Below are 14,826 nucleotides of genomic sequence, written 5' to 3'. Positions count from 1 at the left end.
AATAAGGCTCGGGACAGACAATGCTCACTACCTGTTTAACGAATGACTGATCTTCTTCCTCCTCCCTTAAAAATCCTCATTGGCCGCTCGTAGAACTTCAGGATAGACTTCAACCTCCTCAGATAACACACAGAAGCCTCAATGCTCTGGACATGACTATCTTTTCAGCATATTCTCCTGGGGATCCCCATGTGTGCCATAGGCTTGGCCCATCCTAAAACCGCTCTGATTCTCAGAACAAGCCATGCTCCACATTCTCTCAAATTCTTATGCTTTTGTTTCTTTGGCCTATAATGTCCCCTCCTCTGCTTCCACTAATTCTTAATCATCTTCAAGTCTTGGCTCAAGCTTCACTGACTCTAGGAAGCCATCCTTGATGAGGGTCCCTCATGCTGAGTTAGGCACCCCTCCTGAAGGCTCCCACAGCAGCTGTGCATTCCATTCTCCTAGCGCTGACCACTGCATTGCAATTGTGTTTGCCCTAGATTGTGAATTTTTTGAGGCTAGGGATTGTTTCTTGTATGATACACAGTAGATGCTAATGAATAAAGAATTGCTGTGAGAACTATAAGGAGATATTACATAGCATGTGCTTAGCACATATTAGACACTCAGTAGTATCTTCCCTTCCAAAGAAAGCTATGTATTCCTGTCCTGAGATTTCTACCTGAAGCAGTTCTTAAAGAGGAGACAAAAGAAGAAACTAATGAGCCACAAGTATTTTTGTGCTTAAAAGTTACTATCAACAATCAGATAAAATGACATCCTGTGTCTCCTGGTATCATGCACTGAAAAGGACACAGCATTGCTCCTGTAGTATTCCTACCAAAACGAATAACCTGAATCACACAAATCCAAATTGAAGGACATTTTACAATATAAATGGCCTGCATTCCTAAAAAATGTCAATGTTATGAAAGACCAACTCAATGGAAGGCTGAGGAACCATTACGCATTAAAGGAGGCTACAGAGGAATGAAAACTAAATGCAATGTGTGATCTGGATTTGATCCTGGACCAGATTAATAACATGCTATAAAGGATAATACTGGGACAACTGGCAAAATTTTAATAAGAACTGTAGATTACAGTATTATTATTCTGAAGTATTTAGGGGTAAAGGGGCATGATCTCTGCAACTATCAAATGATTCATTACAACTATGTATGTAAGAATGTGTGTTTATGATGTATACATACTGCATATAAGCATATATAGGAGAGAGAAGAGAAATGATTAAAAAAAGAGTATGAACAAATGTTAACAACTGATGAATCTGAGTGAAACGTATTCAGGAGTTCTTTGTACTGCTTATGGAATCTGTAAAGAAAAAGGTTCCATGACTCATATCAAACCAAACGATTTGCAGAAGTAGCACACAGAAAAACTGGTACAATCACTAGAAAATGCTGTATTTCAACATTATGATGATCTCTTATTTTGTTTCTGTGCTTACAGATTATACTATTTTACTGTATTTGTTATATAATTTAACAAAACCAAATTTCACCTATGAACATAAGATTCTGGTCATTACCTTCTACTAAAAGTAGAATTTTTAAAACCACATGGGAGCTGATTAATGGCTACCAAGGCACAAAGCATTGCTTAAAATAGCCGCTTGCTTTAAACGATATTCACACTTCTGAGACAGCATCTAAAACCATTATAGGAAATCACATTTTGGAATGGTAGTGAAGGCTGTATTAGGCTGTAGCAAAGTAACACAAATTACTTTTCTGGAAGTAATAAGGAAAAAACCCAGTTTACTACAAAGGAAAAATATATGTGTACATTAGAATTAATTGAATATTTTAGAGGAACAGCTCTTTCACTAAACTTCTTGGTTAAATCAAAGTTCTTTACTCTTAGTTAAGAGCACTGTATAACTGCACTGAGATGCTAGCAATGTTGTCAATATATACATGATTCTGTTGAAAGTCTGATATAGGACTTCTCAACCTCAGCACTATTGACATTTTAGGCCAGATAGTTCTTTGTCGTGGGTCCTATGCTTTGCTGCACGTTTAGCAGCAGCCCTGACTTCTAACCACTAGATGCCAGTAGTAGTCCCTCCCAGTGTGACAACCAAAAATGCCTCCAGACAGTGCCAAAACGTCCCTTGGGTGGCAAAATTGCCCCCAGTTGAAAATCACTGGTCTAAGATGACATAATTTAGATAGCATTTCTCCATACTTTGAAAGTTACTCTTAGATGATGAATATAATGTTTAGAAAATAAAATTAACTGTTGCAATGTCTCCCTAGTGTCTCTTGGATAAAATCCAAAACATTTAGTCTTCACCATTGTAACTGAAGTCTTCTATCCCTTTCTACAGAAAGGCTTCTCCAGTTAGTGTATTCTTGACTTCTGAAACATAATGTGCATCCCTGCCTGCAGTAAAAATGCACATGATTTTCTCCCTGCTGCCATATATCCACATCTTTGAGTTGTCACAGTTAAAGCAGGACACTCCTTTCTACTGTGTGACTGGCCACAGCTAAATGGGTCAAAGGAGCACAACTGATAAAGATGGACCCAATCCAGAGGCTAGACGTGGCTCATCAGATCCTTCTCCTTGGGGCTGGGTGTTCTGTGTGGCTATCTTTGGGCAGTAAGCAAGTGAAGCAGAAAAAGTCAGCTTACAATGAGAAAAAGCAGACACGAAACTATGAGAAAGGGTGGGTGAGCCAGCTTGTGGGCATATCCTTAATGAAGTCTATTGAAAAATCACTCCAAATTTCTCCTCCCTCTGAACTTCCTTAATTAGTGGCATGATTGTCAGCAAGTCACCTTATTTCAAAATCTCAGTTTACTCATTTGGAAAATGAGGAGGATAGGTCCCAAACAGCTTTATTCTTTAGCTCAAATATCTGACTATTAATCATTGGTACTGTCTCCTGACATTGTTTTATATTGTAATTTAACTGCTGAATTACTACTTGACTTTTTCATGAAAACATCTTCCCAATGAATGTAATGTTTCCTGAGGGCAGGGCCGGAACACTATATCTACCTCCTTACGGAAGAGTGATCACAAACTGCAGATGGTGAATCCCTGGGAATCGCTGAGTTATAACAAGAGAGATGAGTGCTGTTTGTAGATTGGCTAGATAAATATACCCCTTGGTACTAGTCCTGTAGACCCTAGGACTGATTCAGTATCTCATATTGTTATGTTCAAAAGGCTAAACAATATAGCCTTTCAAAAATCGTGATGAAAGTAAGCAGAGTCTTGCAGAACTACTGAGAAAGAAATGTGAACCATGTGAGAGAGATATCTGAATCAAGCTTGCAGGCTTACTACTCTTGATGTAATGAATGGAGTATTCTTAATAAAATGATGTGATGGTTAAATTTATATGCAACTTGTTTGGGCCACGAGGTACCCAGACATTTGGTCAAACATTATTCTGGGTAAGTCTGTGAAGGTGTCTCTGGATGAGATTAACATTTGAATTGGCAGACTGAGTAAAGCCGATTATACTCTAATGTGGATGGGGCCTCATCCAATTAATTGAAGACCTGAATAGAACAAAAAGGCTGAGTAATAGGGAACTTTTCCTGCCCGACTGCCTTGAGCTGGGACATTGGTCTTTTCTTGCCCTTGAACCGAACTGAAACATCTACTCTTTGTAGGTCTCCTGCCTGCCTGCTTTAGGACAGGAACTCACACCACGGGCTCTCCTAGTTCTGAGGTCTTCCAACTCAGACTGGAACTAAGCCATTGACTTCCTTGGGTCTCCAGCTTGTAGACTGCAGATCTTGGGACTCCATATTCTCCATAATCACGAGAGACAATTCCTTTTAGTAACTTTCTTTCTCTCTCTATATAAATTTATCTTATTGGTTCTGTTTCTTTGGAAAACTGACTAATACAAATGGCTAGACAGCTAAATTCCACACAAGAGGCTCATTTTCCCATTGATTCCCATTATCAAAAATTTCCAGTAGAGGGTAGAGAATTTCTATTCACTGAAATAATTTGATTTATTTTGATAAAATAATTTAACAATTTCAGATTTGACAAAGCAAACGAATTAAACTGAATTGAACTAAATGCTATAATTAAGTCTTCAGGCAACCATATGCAAGATTCCTTTTTTAATTTATCACTTTTGAGCAATAATGATTCCATATATCAGTACACTATATGTTAGATGATGTTATTATAATTAATAATTATATAATAATAATTATAATAAAACTTTGGACAGATGAGTTGTTCTGTTTATATTTATAATCATCTGTTTGTATTTGTCAATCATGGAAACAACGGATTTCTCTATTTTACGGAGGCATCTGTGACAACTGAAATGTTCTGTTTTATGGGTTTGTTCTGCAGAGAGATTAAGCTAAGAATGTGAGATTTTAAGAGTTGAAATAAGTATTGCAATTCTTAAAAATAAAGTAGAAATTCTAAAGAAAAGGAATACAATTAATCATTTCAGGAAAATTAATGTAGATGAATAGAAAAAGCTAGCACTTTACTTACATTTACTTTATAAAACCTTTTTCTCCCCTTACAATGAGAAATGCTCTGGTAAGTGGGACACTTCCTATGTAAATTAAAGTATAATTTTCTTCTCAAAATTTCAATTTACATACTACTTTTCAGCAATGTGCTACAAAACAAGCGAAGTATACCTATATGAAATTAATTACCTTCTAAGGGTTTAATTTTTTGGCAGAATGAAATAACTTTAATAGCTTATCAGTGACATATTTAGATAACTTACACATGTGAATAGCCTATGAATTCACATGTGTAAGTTATTATAGTTTTAAATGCAATCTCACATTTTGAATTCTTTAAAGTTCAGATTTGATTTAATACATCTTTGTATAATGGTTCTGAAAAGGAGTCAGAGAAGTCAGCTGGTTTTAGCAAGTAACTATTGAAGCTACTGATGTTAGGTACTCTTAAACATGTAAGCAAAAATAACACTTACATGTTATGGTCTGTTACATAATGAAAGTGTAAATAAAATCTTCTCGTACTAGATGATTACTTGGATAAGATTATGATAACACATTAAAATTTTTCCAGAAATATTCTGCCTTAAGATTTTCATATATGAAGACTGATAAACTATGAATGAAAGGCAGCTTTATTTCAGAACATTTCTGGTTGATATCAGGTTACTGACCTGTTTGATGGTCTTGGCGGTAGGACCTGGAATAATACACTCATCACTGTCAGAAGCTGATCTGTCTTCTTCATCTGTTAAAAAATAAAATTTTTTTGCTTTAAATCTGTTAAACCAATTATATTTGCACCTTGTGACATGGAGAGAAATAAGCATACATTACAAGGATAACCTTAAAAGAACAATATGGTTATCATGTCTGGATTTTTTTAGCAGTAAAGATATTTATATTACATTTTAGAAAAGAGAAAAAAATGACCGAAAAATTCCAGGTTTAGTTTTAGCAGAAACAAAGGAAATAAGAATGTAGCTTGCTCTAGTATGAAATTAAAAAAAATTTTTTAAAGAGAAGAACATGGTAATAATGTCTAACAGCCTAACCAATGCTACTGTGTCAAAATCAAGTTATTCCTACTATTTAAAAACATTTTTAAAGGTTTTACAGCTTTATTGCAGTAAACTGACATATAATAAACCACACAAATTTAAAGTACAAAGTCTGTATTTACATTCTGAAACTATATATTTTGACAAATATGTAATTCTGTGAAACCATCACCACAATTAAGACAGTGAACATATCTATCACCCCCCAAAATTTCCTCATGCCCCCTTGTAATCTCTTTCCTTCTGCACCTTTCTATTCCCGTTTGTCCTTCCCTAGGCAACCACTTAAATGCTTTCTGTCACAACAGATTAATCTGTTTGCCTTTTCTAGATGTTTATATAAATTAAATCATGATGCAAGTTGTCTTTTATTGGTCTGAGTTCTTAGTTTTAATTTTTAAAAAGTCAAATCCTCTAGAATAACCCAGATAACAGTACTGAACCCAAAGAGGCTATAAAGTCACTTAAAATATAAACTGGGAACATGGTCAGCCACAATACTTGCATTCTGTTGTGGTGCTCCAAGTTGAAATAAGAAGATATGCAACAATTCCACCTGGCCACAGCTGACCAGACTGACCTATATATCCCATCATTTCTGTCAAGAAACTGCTATCAGGAAGTACGGTCACTATTAAATGAAGATGTTCTATGAGGCATGCACGCTCTAACAGATTAAATAAAACAGAGTTAAGGAAATAATGTTAATTTAAAAAAGAAAGTCACCTTCTGGTTCCAGTTCTTCAGTTATTTCTGTTTCATCTTCAGAAGAAGTCAAAGTTCGTTCTGCAAGCTGACCCTCAGAGAGTAAAGACACATCATCATCTCTTCCTTGTTGTACTTTCTCTGTATTCTCTTTTACCTTATCTACACTGCTTTCCTGAGAAACCTGAAGAAATAAAAGCACGTTGATATATTATTGCTTAGATCACATTTATAGCATTCTTGCTGATGCACTTGAATGATAATTAAGCACGTAAATATGCACTACATGCACTATATATATGAGTCATTAGAAAATAATCACTTAAGCTGTATAAATGAAAATATGCAGATAAATTAAAATATGATTAGAAACTAAGAATAAAAAAGCATTAATCTCAAAATGAATTTGACATTATACTTTAATTCACATATGTATTTACTACCTACTAATGTCTGCTTAATTGTAACTGTTATACTTGTGATATTTTTGATATTTCTATTCCAAGGAAGTCATATATAAAAATAGGATCAATGATATGATTTCTTGATCCATGTCAATGCAAAGACAAAGTCTTAAAAAAACAAACCTTTCAAAATAATTTTAATACAAACACATACCTCAGGAATATGTGAAACAGTTGGCATATTAATTTCTATTTCTGGTGTATGTTCCACTTCTGGTGAAATTTCCTTCATATCTTCAGGAGAAGTACAGGTCTCCTTACATTAACGTGAAAACATGCATGTATGTTACTTTGTATTTATTATTAAATCCCCAATCATGATAAGACTTTTTCACACACATATATACACACACATACACACACGCACACGCACACTTAGGATTTACTCTCTTAATAATTTTCATATATAAAATATAGTAGTGTTAATTATACTTATCATGTTGGACATGACATCCCTAGTACTTATTTATCTTATAACTGGAAGTTTGTACCTTTTGACCACCTTCATCCAATTGTCCCTCCCCCATCCCCTGCTTCTGGTAGCCAGAAATCTGATCTCTTTTTCTATGAATTTGTTTGGTTTTGAAGTATAATTGACTTACAACACTATGTTAGTTCCTGTTACATAACACAGTGATTCTCTATTTCTTTACATTTCAAAATGATCACTACGATAAGTCTAGTTATGATATGTCACCATACAAAGATACTACATAGTTACTGACTATATTCCTCACATTGTACATTTCATACCTGTGACCCATTTATTTTACAACTGGAAGTCTGTATCTCCTTTCCTCTTTCATCTATTTGTTTCTTCCCCCCTACCCCTCTCTCCTCTGGCAACCACATTTGTTCTTTCTATCTGTAACTCTGTTTCTGTTTTGTTATGTTTGTTCATTTGCTTGTTTGTTTTTTGGATAAGATCTCTTTACTTAGATACAGATTGAGAAGAGAAGAGGTCTAGGTCTGAAGTTTGACTGCTGAGGTACTTCAACATTTAGAGTTATGGTCCAGGAGAATGAGAAGAATAACTGGCTAAATTAGAGGAAAACTAGGAAGGCATGGTATCCCAGAGGCCAAGAGTAAAAGGAGCAAGTATTCCATTGTGTCAAAGGTTACTGGGAGATTAAGATGGAGACTGAGAATCGGCCACTGTGAAAAGTGGCAAAGTGAAAGTCACTGTGACCTTAGCAAGAGTGGCTTTAAGGAGGAAAAGTTTTACTAGTGTGAGTAAGGAACAGTATGAGGAAAGGAAGATGGAATTAAGACAACTTTTTGAAGAGTTTTGTTCTGTTTTGCTTTATGGTAAATGGGGGCAGAGGATTCGGGCAGTATCTGGAGAGAGATATGGGGCCAAAGGAGGGTTCAGATCAAAGAGTAAGAACATTTAACACTTACACACAGTGCCAAATTACAAAGGTAACATTTTAAGGGAAGAAGTATTTTATTTATGTTTCCGTTTAAATCAGGGAGGGTATACTATATCATTTATTCCGAATATTTGTTATGGGAAAAAAAATTAGTATTTTGAGTGTTTACTACTTACAGAACGCTGATGTGGTGTGATATCCACAAAAGATACCTTCTTATCTTTAGGTGTTAAACGTCTTGGTTTAGGTGTTGGTGCCTAAGATAAACCAATATGTCAAACTGAGAATGATGAACATACCTTTCAGATTTTTTTTTTCTCTTTTATGTGGCTATTTACTTTCATCGGAAATTCAAAGTCACTGTTACTCACTACAACTAGTGTGCTAACAGAGGATGCTGGAGGTAGTCTTTGAACAACTTCAGCCTCTTCTTTGTGTATGAAATTCCCTAAGTCTTCAGTTGTTATGGATCCACTTGGTGGAAGGTAAGCAAATTTCCATTTCAGTATGACATGGATGCTTCCTGCAGGCTGCTTTTTATGATCTGTTAACTCAAATATTCCTGTCAAATTACAAAAAGAATTTTAATTAATGCTAGAGTGAAGTTTTATTACCATAAAAATTAAAGAAGAGCAAAAAGAACTACCCACAACTTATTAAGTCTGGCTTTTACTCACAAGCCAAATGACTTAAGAGAACAAAATAAGACAAAAGGATCTATGATAGGTTCATCTCTCAAGCAGACTGCTTTCAGAAGTTAAGGCCTCAAAGATAATACTAATTCAAAGATGAGATAATTGACTTAGAAATATTTTAATTCACTGAAATTAAATTCAGAGATTCTTCAGAATTCTTAGCCTTCCTCTAAGATATTATCTGGGTTATAGCTCAGATAACAAGCTTCATTTTGACTTGATATTCTTGTGTGTCTGTAGAAAAATATATTAAAACTTCAAAATTTCAAATAATATATGTATCCTAAGGAGTCTTTATGTTACTACATAGTTCTAATTTTAAATACATTTTACTGGGATTTGTTAAATTATTCCAAATTAATAGTAGCACAGTAAAAAAAGTCCATAAAATAAACAAACCACCCAAAACATATAGCAGTAACAAAAAGTATCACCTAGCTGAATACATAATATTGAGTCACAAATTTTAATCATCATACTAGAATTTTCAGTATGAAAATCCCTGACATGAAAAAACCAAACCTATATTTCAAGCATAACTTTTGTTTATGGGTATCCATTACTTGGTTCTCAAGTGTTTGACACTTCTTTTAATGGCTGGCTAGGAAAGAAAAAACTAAACAACTCTAGACTTTAGGTAGCAAAAAGGACACAGGTGGAATATAGGGAGGTGAGAAACTTCTACTACAGGCACAGGTGAGACTTACAGAATGGCTGAGTGAAGAGATCAGTAAATATATTCCACAAAAAGCAATGATAACACTGGATAAAATGAACAGAAATAATCACTTAAGAACTCTGGAAACTGATCAAAGGTATACAACAAATTAAGAAGCATTTATTTAAGAAAATCTACTGAACCTCAGTAAAGACAGTGGGATTCAGAAAAGACACTAGTACGCTACTTGTCCCTGGCTGAATGTGAGACTTGTAGACTGTCTGAACTTTGAATGCATTACCCAAGCCATACACTGATCCATAGGCAAAGGGTGGAAGCCTGCCAGCTCAAGCTGTTTAAACACAACTCTCAACAACCACTGGTTGACCACTAAACTATGTTCAGGCTTAAAATTAAAACAAGAATAAAACAAGCAAACAAAAACTTAGCAGAGACATCAGTGGCTATAGTGAGGGAAAAAGACTACAGAAGTAGTCCAGGCAAGTCACCAAACAACAACAGCAACAGCAACCCTGTGGAGGGCTGGAATCTAGAGATGCTACAATATAGTGTCCTAAATGTCCAATTTTAAACAAGAACAAAAATTCATGAGATATTCAAAGAAACAGGAGACAAAATGTCATCCACAGATACTTTCTGAGGGCATCCAGATGTTAGACTTAGGAGACAAAGACCTCAGAGCAGCTATTATAAATATGTTCAAAGAGCTAAAAGAAACCATATTTAAAGAATTAAAGGAAAGTGTGATGACAATGACTTATAAAACAGAGAATATAATAAAGATATAGAAATTATAAAAAAAGAGAACTAGAATATATTGTACAACACAGGCAATACGGCCAATATTTTATAATAACTATAAATGGAGTATAACCCTTAAAAATTACAAATCACTATGTTGTATACCTATAACATATAATATTATACATCAACTATATCTCAATAAAAAAAGAGACAGTTAAAAAGGAATTCTGGAGTTAGAAAGTATAATTACTGAAATGAAAAAATTCAATAGAGGGGCTGAGTAGGAGATATGAGCTGCAGAAGAAAGAATCAATGAACTTGAAGATTGATCAACCGTGATTATCCAATCTGAAGAGAAAAAATGAAAAAAAATCAACAGAGCCTCAGAGACCTGTAGGACACCATTAAACATATGAACATATGTGTAACAGGAATCTAAGAAGGGGAAGAAAGGACAGAAAAAATAACTGAAGAAGGGCAGAAAATTCCCCAAATTTGGTGCATAACAGTACCCTACACATAAAGAAGCTCAAAAGCTTCCAAGTAGAATAAGCACAAAGGGATCCACATCTAAACACATTAGAGTTGAATTGTCAAAAGCCAAAAAAAAAAAAAAAAAAAAAAATCTTGAAAGCTGTATCATGTAGAAGGGAACCATAATAAGATTAACAGATGATTTCTCATTAGAAACAACGGATGCCAGAATCAACTGTCTGATGTACTCAAAGTGCTTAAAGAAAATAAACCTGACAACTAAGAATATGATATCCAGCAACACTATCCTTCAGAAAATAAAAGCTAAAATATAAAGACATTCCCAAATAACAATGATTAAGTGAATTCATTGCCAGCAGACCTGACTTACAAGACATATTGAAAGAGTTTCTTCAGGCTAAAAGCAAGTGACACCAGATGGTTACTCAAATCAACATGAAGGAACAGATGTGAATAAAGGTAATTACATAGGTAATTATAAAACACAGTATAAATATGTTTTTCCTCTTAGCTGATTTAAAAAACAACTGCATAAAACAATAATTATAAAATTATAATCCTGGACTTATAACATGTAAAGATTAAAAAATATATGAAATAATAACACAAAAGAGGGGGAGGAAATAGAGCTATTTGGAGTAAGAAAATGACACCAGACAGTAACTCAAATCCAAATGAGGAAATAAAGAATACCAGAGATGGTAAATATGTAAGTTAATATAAAAGCCTCCTATAATTATATATATTCTCCCTTAAGGACAAAGTTATATAAAGCAATAATTATAACATTGTACTGTTGAGTTTATAACATATACAGGCATACTATGTACATATATATGACAACAATATCACAGAGGAGGGGGGAGGGAATGGAATTATACTGGAGCAGATTTTCTAAATTTTAATGGAGTTATTAGCATTAAGTTTGACTGTGGCAAGCTGAGGTGCATACTGTAATACCTGGAACAACTACTAAGAAAATAACTAAAACAATATAATATTATGGGCCCAAAGTTTAAGATTATCTGAGAAGGCTAGGAAGATTGTTACAAACAGATCATATCCATAACACTGAGGTATAATTTAGGTGGTGTTTTTTTTTTTAAACAATTTCATGGATTCAAGAAATAGGCTTACCTGAAATACACCTGTCATGTGCCAATGAAATCAGAGGCACATTGACTTTTCCTATGTAAATATCCTCCTGGGTATCACTATCATCAAACACATAAAAACTCAGAGACTCTGACTTAAGGTATCGATCCAAATCCATATTCATTGGCACTGGGAAACACATATGATCATCAAACTGTGGATCACTGCTACAGGGAATGATGGCTGTGTCATGGTCTGCAAAGTCAGAAAACTTGTACACAACATATGGGTGTGGTTGAAGGTGGCTTGCTCGGGACTGCAGGCGCCTGCAGCATCTTACTGTAACATGAAGTTCATTTAAGTTGCCATCTGTGGAATCAGTAGAACCGAGCTGAGCAGTTTTGGGTGCTTGCTGACTTAACTGGAAAAACATACATATTTATATCATAGTAATAATACAGTGAAAAGTAAACAACAGCTGCCAACCCCCAAACAAAATACTTTTGTAGATGGACAAAAAGCTGCAGATTTTCACTTCAAAGTGAATTTCCCAGTAAAAGACTCGACTCTTATTTAAAACCAATACTCTCTAGAACGTATGTACGGATGCTATTAGCAGCAAATATAGAAGACTGAGCATACATGTAGAGATTGCTGTTAAAACCAAATAAAGCCAAGAAAATAGTTAATCTGATGTTCTTTAATTCTATTTAATAATTAACAGGTAAAGTGAGCAGTTAGGTCCAAGACAAATGTCCCCTAGTTCACAATTTTATTAAGAGCTATTCCTTCCTGTCTGCCCGTGGACGCTGCCAGGTAAGCATCGTTGATGTCTCTCCCCTCCACTGCCGTCATGTCTAAGTCAGAGTCTCCCAAAGAGCCTGAACAGCTGCAGAAGCTCTTCATCGGAGGTTTGAGCTTTGAAACAACCGATGACAGTCTGAGGAGCCATTGCGAGCAGCGGGGAGCGCTCACAGACTGTGTGGTAATGAGGGATCCAAACACCAGGTGCTCCAGAGGCTTCGGGGTTGTCACATATGCCACTGTGGAGGAGGTGGATGCGGCCATGAAGGCAAGGCCACACGAGGTGGATGGAAGAGTTGGGGAACCAAAGAGGGCCGTCTCAAGAGAAGATTCTCAAAGACCTGGTGCCCACTTAAACTGTGAAAAAGATTTTTATTGGTGGCATTAAAGAAGACACTGAAGAACATCACCTAAGAGATTATTTTGAACAGTACGGGAAAACTGAAGTGACTGAAGTCATGACTGATCGAGGCAGTGGCAAAAAGAGAGGCTTTGCTTTCATAACCTTTGATGACCATGACTCTGTAGACAAGACTGTCATTCAGAAATACCACACTGTGAATGGCCACAACTGTGAAGTAAGGAAAGCCCTACCTAAGCAACAGATGGCTGGTGCTTCATCCAGCCAAAGAGGTCAAAGTGGTTCTGGAAACTTTGGTTGTGGTCGTGGAGGGGGTTTTGGTGGGAATGACACCTTTGGTCGTGGAGGAAACTTCAGTGGCCGAGCTGGCTTTGGTGGCAGCCACAGTGGTGATGGATATGGTGGCAGTGGGGATGCCTATAATGGGTTTGGTAACGATGGAAGCCATTTTGGAGGTGGTGGAAGCTACGATGATTTTGGCAGTTACAACAATCAACCTTCAAATATTGGGCCCATGAAAGGAGGAAACTTTGGAGGCAGAAGTTCTGGCCACTATGGTGGTGGAGGCCAATACTTTGCCAAACCCCAAAACCAAGGTAGCTATGGTGGTTCCAGCAGCAGCAGGAGCTATGGCAGTGGCAGGAGGTTTTAATTACTGCCAGGAAACAGAGCTTAGCAGGAGAGGAGAGCCAGAGAAGTCACAGGGAAGATACAGGTTACAAGAGATTTGTGAGCTCAGCCAAGCACAGTGGTGGCAGGGCCTAGATGCTACAAAGAAGACATGTTTTAGACAGTACTCATGTGTATGGGCAAAAAAACTCGGGGACTGTATTTGTGACTAATTGTATAACAGGTTCTTTTAGTTTCTGTTCTGTGGAAAGTGTAAAGCATTCCAACAAAGGGTATTTTTTGTTTTTCTTTTTTTTTTTTGCGGTATGTGGGCCTCTCACTGCTGTGGCCTCTCCCGCTGCGGAGCACAGGCTCCTGACGCGCAGGCCCAGCGGCCATGGCCCATGGGCCCAGCCGCTCCGCGGCATGTGGGATCTTCCCATACCGGGGCACGAACCCGTGTCCCCTGCATCGGCAAGCGGACTCCCAACCACTGCGTCACCAGGGAAGCCCCCCAACAAAGGGTTTTAATGTAGATTTTTTTTTTTTTTGCACCCATGCTGTTGATTGCTAAATGTAATAGTCTGATCATGATGCTGAATAAATGTCTTAAAAAAAAAAGGAGCTACTCCTTCAACCATTCCAGTTATTCTGATCATATCGCATTCTTAAATGAGAAACCAATGAATTTGATGGTACCCACCCACAGAGATGATTTTGTTATATTTGGGTTGGCCCTCATCCTGAACCAATGTGATCTGGGGAAGCAGATACCTGAGGCCAAGGAACAAGAAAACAGAGTGAGAGATAAACATTGGAGGGCTAAAACCTTGGATTGGAAGGACATTTCAGAAGAGAGATGAGCAAAGGGAGTTGTCAGGCAGGGTCAGAAACTACTCTATGGCCCTTTTTGGAACTATTACTCAGGCAGTCAGTGCACAAGTATTCTAGCAAACACCTGCATTGACTAACTGCTAAGCCTTCCATAGCTGATGTGATCTGGGACAAAGAATGTAGTGTTGCAGTGCCTTGCGGTGGTGTTAGGTAATTCTCTACCTTCCATACAGGGACCCCTCTTTCACTGCATTTTTGAATCTGGATTGAACATCTGGAACTTTTGATTCTAGAGAAGTTTACTAGAGAAGGAAAACAGAACCGAAGTCATAATCTCCTTGGTGGAGACATCTGGTGGTGTGGAGAGAGGAAATCTGAGAAGGGAATCACAACACTGCTTTCCCAGGGCTCGTTTGCATCCAGCTATAGAA

The 14,826-nt window shown here is 36.6% G+C and overlaps 2 protein-coding genes across 4 annotated transcripts in view; one reads left to right on the top strand and one right to left on the bottom strand.

The window, feature by feature from the left end:
- Window positions 1-14,826, bottom strand: part of RPGRIP1L (RPGRIP1 like) — a 98,874-nt gene that overhangs the window by 30,451 nt on the left and 53,597 nt on the right. For all 3 annotated transcript variants that reach the window (XM_004264899.4, XM_033418964.2, XM_049702732.1), the window contains 6 exons: window positions 11,830-12,208; window positions 8,451-8,641; window positions 8,256-8,336; window positions 6,861-6,962; window positions 6,264-6,426; window positions 5,151-5,224 (listed from right to left, as the gene is read on the bottom strand). In XM_004264899.4, the coding sequence (XP_004264947.1) occupies window positions 5,151-5,224; window positions 6,264-6,426; window positions 6,861-6,962; window positions 8,256-8,336; window positions 8,451-8,641; window positions 11,830-12,208 (990 nt within the window). The remainder of the gene's footprint in view (window positions 1-5,150; window positions 5,225-6,263; window positions 6,427-6,860; window positions 6,963-8,255; window positions 8,337-8,450; window positions 8,642-11,829; window positions 12,209-14,826) is intronic.
- On the top strand, window positions 12,641-13,604 carry HNRNPA1L3 (heterogeneous nuclear ribonucleoprotein A1 like 3). The gene is given in 2 exon segments (XM_049702739.1): window positions 12,641-12,946; window positions 12,948-13,604. Coding segments are annotated over 2 exon segments (963 nt in total).

The sequence above is a fragment of the Orcinus orca genome, chromosome 20, assembly GCF_937001465.1.
Source record: "Orcinus orca chromosome 20, mOrcOrc1.1, whole genome shotgun sequence".
In the NCBI taxonomy this organism is placed as follows: domain Eukaryota; kingdom Metazoa; phylum Chordata; class Mammalia; order Artiodactyla; family Delphinidae; genus Orcinus; species Orcinus orca.
The sequence above is the reverse complement of the archived record's forward strand: the minus strand, read 5'-3'. Positions and strand labels throughout refer to the sequence as shown.